This window comes from Gastrolobium bilobum, unplaced genomic scaffold (genome assembly GCF_033153095.1).
Source record: "Gastrolobium bilobum isolate Gb01-03AN ecotype WA unplaced genomic scaffold, APGP_CSIRO_Gbil_v1 utg25468, whole genome shotgun sequence".
In the NCBI taxonomy this organism is placed as follows: Eukaryota; Viridiplantae; Streptophyta; class Magnoliopsida; order Fabales; family Fabaceae; genus Gastrolobium; species Gastrolobium bilobum.
The window spans coordinates 133,674-141,684 of record NW_026895977.1 but is presented as its reverse complement, the minus strand read 5'-3'; the positions used below and the strand labels follow the sequence as shown (position 1 = coordinate 141,684).

General features: G+C 33.7%; 1 protein-coding gene across 1 annotated transcript; it reads left to right on the top strand.

Moving 5' to 3' along the window:
• Positions 1-4,434: 4,434 nt before the first annotated feature.
• On the top strand, positions 4,435-7,035 carry LOC133297090 (receptor-like protein EIX1). Its single transcript, XM_061496152.1, has one exon. The coding sequence runs from the start codon at positions 4,435-4,437 to the stop codon at positions 7,033-7,035; it is 2,601 nt and encodes an 866-aa protein (XP_061352136.1).
• Positions 7,036-8,011: the final 976 nt, after the last annotated feature.

The following is an 8,011-nucleotide window of genomic DNA, read 5'->3' as shown; positions in this document are numbered from 1 at the left end:
TAAAAAATAAAAAATATGTTTTAGAAAGTAAAATGACAAATGAGTGGTTAAAAAAAGCGTGAATACCCTTTTTGGTCCTCAGCAAATTTCACGATGCCCGTTTTAGTCCCTAGTAGGGGTGTTAACGGGCCGAGCCGAGTCGAGCTTTGGTCTTAAAAGGCTAAGTCAGTATTTAAATGTGTCGGCCTTATTAAGCATGTTACCGTTACGAATATAATTATCGGCCTGTGGCTGCATTATTTATAAAAAATAAAAGCCTGATTTAGCTTGTTAGAAAAAAATAAGACAACAAATTTTTATCCAAACAGAATATACCATCAACAACACTAGTAATTCGATAAATATTCATAAATTCAATGTATATCCAAACAACATAATATAGAACAAAATCATTCAAAAAGTCTGTTTAACTAATAAAATAGGGGTGGAATGGATTGAGAGGTGAGAGATGACTATTACAAATAGTATAAAAAATATAAATAAAAATAAAAATTAATATACTAGGCCAGCCTGAGAGGCTCCAAGGCCGAGCTTTTGAATTGGAGCATGTGGCCTTTTTACTAAACGAGCTTTTATACAAGTCCAAGCCTGGTTCCAACAATCAATATTAGGCATGTAAGCTCAGGCCTTCACGAGCCGAGCCAAAGGCCCCTAGCTCGTTTATCACCCCTAGTCCCTGGCAAATAAAAAAGCCCATCGTGGTTCCTAAGAAATTCAAAATAGACTCATTTAGTTGAAATTGTGGTCCCTCACAAATTCAAAAAAGATCCATATTAGTCCCTAAAATGACTAAAATGAGTCCATTTTGAATTTTTTAGGACCACGATGGACCTTTTTATTTGCTAGGGACTAAAACGGGCATCGTGAAATTTGCTGAGGACCAAAAAATGTATTTACTCTTAAAAAAAGGGAAAAGAAAAGAAAATTAAAAATAGATAAAAATATTGAAATTTTGTTATATTTTTTGGGGAAGAATATATATACTTACTATCAAAAAAGTTTACCAACCTTACAACCAACTTAATCATCGTTAATTTTCGTCAATCTAATAGTTTACTTTATTGGAAATTATTGGATTGTACTTATTAATTAATTATTAATTCTTAATAAATTATAACCGTTAAATTGACAAAAATCAGTGGTGATTAGATTGATTGTAAATGTGATAAATATTTTTGGTGGTAAGTATATCATGCCCCATATTTATTTAGGTAGGGCCAAATTATAATTTTAGCCATGGCCAAATTTTAATTAACTATATAATTATATATATAATTAATTATATGTAATAAGTAAACTTTTTTAAAACAAAGGTAGTGCCAAGGCACTAGCATGTTACAATGTGGCTACACCAATTGAAACATTAAAAATTCATTACTATTTTAATCATCTATTACTAATTGGTATTTAATAATCATTTAAAAGTAATTAACATAATGATTTATAAAAAAAATGTAACAAATTAACAAGTCGAGTTAGAGGTGGAGACCTGACACAACACAACACAACACAACACGAATACAAATATATTCAATACGAACACGACACAAATTTGAAATTGATTTAGAACATTCAACGTGAGCACAATCCGCTTACTTTGCCGATAATATGACACGAATAACCTGCAAATTCACAATATATTGTTTATTACAGGGGTTGAAATAATACTACATGACATGAATGTCAAACACAAATTGTGTTAGTTATTATGTGGGTCATATGACATGATAAGATACAAATAATATTTATGACATGAATCACTTGTAAGAAAATCAATGCAATTCAATTTTGGATTCACAAATTGACAAACGACCCAACATAAATTTTCCGAGTCAATTTTTATTAATCCAAACACGATATAAATTTAAAAATGATTTGAGTCGAACACAAATTTTTCATGTTATATTTGCATCGTTTCAGCAAGTCGTGTTGATAATTACAATCCCTAAGTTAAGCCAAAAACACACAGTCCCGTTAACTGTTTCCACCCATCCTTCTTTTACTCATTAAGTGCTGGACCATCCTTAGTCATGTCTTAGCTTGCCCAGCACCAAACGTTTGTTGAGTACGAAGCACGGTACATGGTTGGTTTACTGCACGATAAAAATGCATATACGACTATGACCTCATAATCTTCTATTTTCCTTTCTAATGTGCCTGCAAGGACTCCTTGCTTCTTATTGACTATAAAGCTAGAGAATTTTTGTTAGGTACGATGCACGGTACGTGGTTGGTTTACTGCACGATAAATATGCATGTACGACTATGACCTCGTAACTCTCTATTTTCCCCTTCTAATTTGACTGCAATGACTCCTTCCTATTTACTATAAAGCTAGAGAATTTAGCAACTAAATTTTAGAAAATCGAGTTTCTAGTATGAATATTTGTCAATAAAAAAACTAAAAAAAAATGTTTTTAGAGGGTGAGATTTGTTTTGTATAATTTAATGGGTATTTTTTTTTTTGGTATATATTAATTGGTGTCTAAAGTTTTAATATATCAGACTATGTCAATTTTGCGTTTGAATCCTTTCACCCTTTTAGGAGTTACAATTCTCATAAATTAAATCTATTATTTTTTGTGCAGATCAAATGGTGGGATCTAACTGGATTGCCACTAAACTAACAAACTATTAAATAAAAGGCAAATTACTTTTCAATAGAATTTATTAAGAATTTTTGGATAAACCATAGGTATATTTTATAAAATTTCTAAAATCATAAATAAAAATGAAATTTAAATTAAACAAATTTTTAATAATTTATAATAACATAAAATTTCTAAAGTCATAAATAACTGTGAAATTTAAATTAACCAAATTTTTAACAATTTATAATAACATAAAATTTCACAGTTATTTATGATTTTAGAAATTTTATGTTATTATAAATTGTTCAAAAAAAATTTAAAATCATAAATAATTTTTAACAATTTATAATAACATAAAATTTTACATTTTAATGTGAGCAAAGTTTTTTTTATGTAATCTGTAGGTATCTTACCTCCGACCACTTTACCTTCAGAGTAAGGCATTAAGGCTAGTTTCTCATTGAATAAAAAGGTGTATTGAACCACTTTACCCTCAGAGTTCTGGCCCCAAAGAATTTTAAAAAATTGTTTTAACCAAGGTTTGAACCCTTGATCAAAATAATTTGTTAGGCACTCACTTGCTAAGTGAGCTACCCAATATTGGGTCACTTAGTCATTTTTAGTCATGTTTAGTCATGTCTTAGCTTGCTCAGCACCAAACTTTTGTTTAGTCACTCACTTGGCAATTCCTTAACTATTCATTTCCGTAAATTTAAAAGTTATAATTTATTGGATCATACTTATTAATTAATTATTCATTTTTAAAAAATTAACTATCAAATCGGAGGAATTCAACTGCTAGTATTTGGTGTTAAATGATCATGCTCTATATATAAATATATATATAGAGAGAATAAATGGTTATTTCACCCTTTTGCCCCTCATTAATTATTTAATAACTATTTTGCCCCTCATTCAAAACTATCTACCAATCTGCCTCTCTTTAATCGACTAACTTAAATATTTAACCGATTAAATGGTCAAATGAAGATTTAATCGATTAAATCTTCAACTTAATCGATTAAATCTTCCTCCTTATCAGAAGAACAACTTTATTCATGGGAGATTTAGTCGATTAAATAGGGAGATTTAATCGACTAAATCTTCAAGTCAACGATTTTTGTCTATTTTGACCATTTAATCGATTAAATTTTTGGCTTAATCGATTAAAGAGAGGCAGATTGGTAGATAGTTTTGAATGAGGGGGAAAATGGTTATTAAATAATTAATGAGGGGCAAAAGGGTGAAATAACCGAGAATAAATATCCTTTTGAGTTTAGGGTTTAGAGTATCAAATAATCTTGCTCTATGTATAGGAAGGAGGATCATTTCACACCCTAAACCCAAAAGGATTTTTTTTCTCTCTCTCTATATATATTTATATATATATATATATATTTATAAGCCCAACTCTAGTAATAGTCAAATTAAACATTAATAATTGATTACAATCTTTAATTTTTTTAGTAGTAGAGTTAAAAAGCTAGAATAAATACACTTAAAATCGAAAATAAAAGGAAGAAGGGAAAAACAGGAGAATTTCTTTATGTAGAAGAATCAACGCACAAGTACAACCTCTTCTATGTATAGGTCCATCATAGGTCCAGAAACACGGTCAATAAGTCCATTTTCCTACGTTATTGGCTCCGTAAATTATGATAACGAAAACGACAAGCAACTTTGTTGAATATTTTTCGTTTTTGATTCCAAATGCTAGCATACGTACGTTGAACCTTAGTATACGTTAGTTCATACCAGATGGCAATATAAGCAGTGAGATTCACCAGCAACTACTCACAAAACCCCTTACATTGAGTTCCCAATTCTCCAAGCTAAATCAACCATGGTTACCTTCACTTCTCAAATTGCAAATATTTTGCTGCTATTGCTTTGTGCAACGATATTCCACAGAGGCATTTGTAAGACAAATACACAGCTCCGTTGCAATGAAAATGACAAATCTGCACTGCTGAACTTCAAACATGGTGTCATAGACCATTCCAACAAGCTCTTCTCTTGGTCCAATGAAGAAAATTGTTGTGCATGGAATGGAGTTCAGTGTGATAACATCACAGGCAGAGTTACAAGACTTGATCTAAATCAACAATACTTGGAAGGTGAAATCAACCTCTCTTTGCTTGAAATTGAATTCTTGAACTATTTAGACTTGAGCTTGAATGGCTTTACAGCTCTTATTCTTCCTTCTATTCTCAACCAATCACTACTCACACCTAATACACATGCTAACTTCTCTAACCTTCAGTTCCTGGACTTGTCCTTTAATGATGATCTTCACATGGATAATCTTCACTGGCTTTCCCAACTTTCTTCCTTGAAAAGTCTCAACCTCAGTCAAATTAATCTTTCCAATGAAACAAAGTGGCTTCAGTCCATGGCCATGCATCCTTCTCTATTAGAGTTAAGATTGGCAAGTTGTCATCTAACCAATATCAATCCTTCTGTTAAGTTTGTGAATTTTACTTCACTTGAAACTCTTGACCTGTCTGGGAACTATTTTGACTCTGAATTGCCTTATTGGTTGTTTAATCTCAGCAGTGACATCACCTATATTGACCTTAGCTTCAATACTTTACAGGGTCAAATACCCAAGAGCTTGTTGAACCTTCAAAATCTTAAATCTTTAAACTTGGGTTATAACAAACTCAATGGATCCATTCCAAATTGGTTCGGGGAACATGAACATTTACAATATCTTGGTTTGTCAGAGAACTTGTTTCAGGGTTTCATCCCTTCATCTCTAGGGAATCTCTCATCCTTGGTTGACTTAAGTATCAGCTCAAATTTCTTGAATGGTAGTCTTCCAACCAGTCTTGGACAACTCTTCAATTTAAGGAGTTTATCCATTGGAGGAAATTCCATGTCAGGTGTTCTCTCTGAGAAGCATTTTTCCAAACTCTTCAGTTTGGAAACACTTATCCTGAATTCAGCTTTTGCATTTGATTTGGGTTCTAACTGGATTCCTCCTTTTCAGCTTCAAGGAATTAGTCTGAGAGATACAATTCTAGGTCCTGATTTTCCAGCATGGCTATATACACAAAGGACACTAGAATATCTAGATGTTCCTAACTCAGGAATTTCATCCATAAATGCAGACATGTTTTGGAACTTTGTTGCTAATATTAGACAAATTTGTCTTTCACACAATGCAATTAGTGCTGACTTATCAAACGTCACACTAAACTCTGAATATATCTATATGTCTAACAATAATTTCACTGGAGGGCTCCCACGTATATCAACAAATGTCTTCCATTTGGATGTATCTGTCAATTCCTTCTCTGGATCCATTTCCCATTTTTTATGCCATAAATTGGGTAGACAAAACAGGTTGAATTATATGGATATATCATACAATCTCTTAACAGGTGCAATTCCTGATTGTTGGGAGAATTGGAATGGTTTATCTTTCCTTTTCATGGGGAGTAATAGGCTAACTGGTGAAATTCCTCCATCAATGAGTTCATTTTATGAACTAATTGAAATGGATTTGCATAAGAATAATTTGTCTGGAAAATTTTCACTAGACCTGTCAAACTTGAAAACGTTGGAATTCCTCAACCTTGGAGAAAACAATTTTTCTGGAGCCATACCAGTGAAGATGCCACAGAGTATGCAAGTGATGATATTGAGATCCAACCAGTTTTCTGGCAATATTCCACCACAACTATGCAATCTCTCTTCTCTAATACAATTAGATCTTTCACGGAATAAACTTTCAGGACCTATTCCTCGTTGTATCTACAAATTTACTCCCATGGATGGTGTAAGAAGAATGATCCATTTTCGGTTTAGTGTCAATTTGTTTTGGAAAGGTCAAGAGTTAGATTTTGAGGACACTGGGCTTTTGCGGGATATTGACCTTTCAGCAAACAACTTTTCTGGAGAAATCCCACCAGAACTTTTTGGTCTTACTCAATTGCAGTTCTTGAACTTGTCTAGAAATCATTTCATGGGAAAGATATCGAGAAGGATTGGAGACATGAAAAATTTGGAATCCCTTGATCTCTCCAATAATCATCTTTCAGGGGAAATTCCTACAAGCATCACTAATTTGTCCTTCCTAAGTTATCTGAATTTGTCATTCAATGGTTTCAGTGGCCAAATCCCACTTGGGACTCAGCTTCAGAGTTTTGATGCATGGAGCTATGTTGGGAATCCTAAACTTTGCGGAGCTCCTTTAACAAAGAATTGCACTAAAGAAGAAAATCATAACAAGGCAAAGCAAGGTGGAGATTCTGACCCTTTTAAGGACTCACTCTATCTTGGGATGGGAGTTGGATTTGCTGTGGGGTTTTGGGGAATTTGTGGTTCTTTGTTTCTCAATAGAGCATTGAGGCATACATATTTTCGGTTCTTTGATCATATTGCAGACCAGATTTATGTGTTTGTAGCTCTCAAGTTCAATAAGTTCGGTTCTGGTTGAGTCATGTTTTCTCTCATTATTACTATTGGGTCTTCTCTAATGTCTTTTTCTTTTCTTTTCTTTTCTTTTCCACAGCAATTGTACTATTCGGTTTTAATTGGCAGACAAACTTTGCTGTTGTTTACAAAATTCAGTAGTTTAGATGGTCTTTATTTGGACTCTTCTAATGTGGCTTTGTTGTCATTGCATATATTAGAGAGCTAAAATTCTATTTGGTCTCAAGCTATTTATTTATTTAAAATATAAACATGCTAATTGTTAATTTTGGCCTAAAGATTGTACCATGTAATAAATTGCTTACCAGTGACCTACATGGGAAGTTGAAAGTCTAAACATGTGACTGACACTGCCAACAATTTGTGGAATTCCAGAGTAAACATTTTATGCATATATATTCTGTTGTTGTAGAGGTCCCACGTTATATACATCTCTTTGATTCTCTCATTTGGTTTGATATATAAATGAAATCTCATATGTGTAGTTGACACAAGAATTACAATGATACCTCTTGGTTACCGGTATTTAGCATGGTATCCAGAGCCTAACAAGAGGAATCTTAATCTGCGTCTCTCCAGTGAATCCATTGTCCACGGAGTAAATTTTTTTCGGAAACTGTCGCGTCCGTCAGTTTCCGGCTTCCGTCTATTGTCTCCAGTCCTGTCTGATCACCATTGACTACCGTCTCCGACGAGTTTTCCAGTGATCCACCCACAGTTGTGATCGCCACGACAAGGCGATCCTCTCTGTCTAGGACCCACCTTTAGAATCCTGCTCATGCTCCCTCATGCGCGTGCAACAAACGCGCTCATCCAGCTTTTGCAGCAGGGCGTGGGCCACAATCTTCACATGCGACTTGGCCGAACAAGCTTGCCCTCTCCTTGCACGACTAGATTTGTGCCTACCTTATGGTTTCGACTCCGTCGTGGCCTTCCCACAGCGTTTGTCCTCTTTTCGCTACTGTTCACACCCTTGTTTG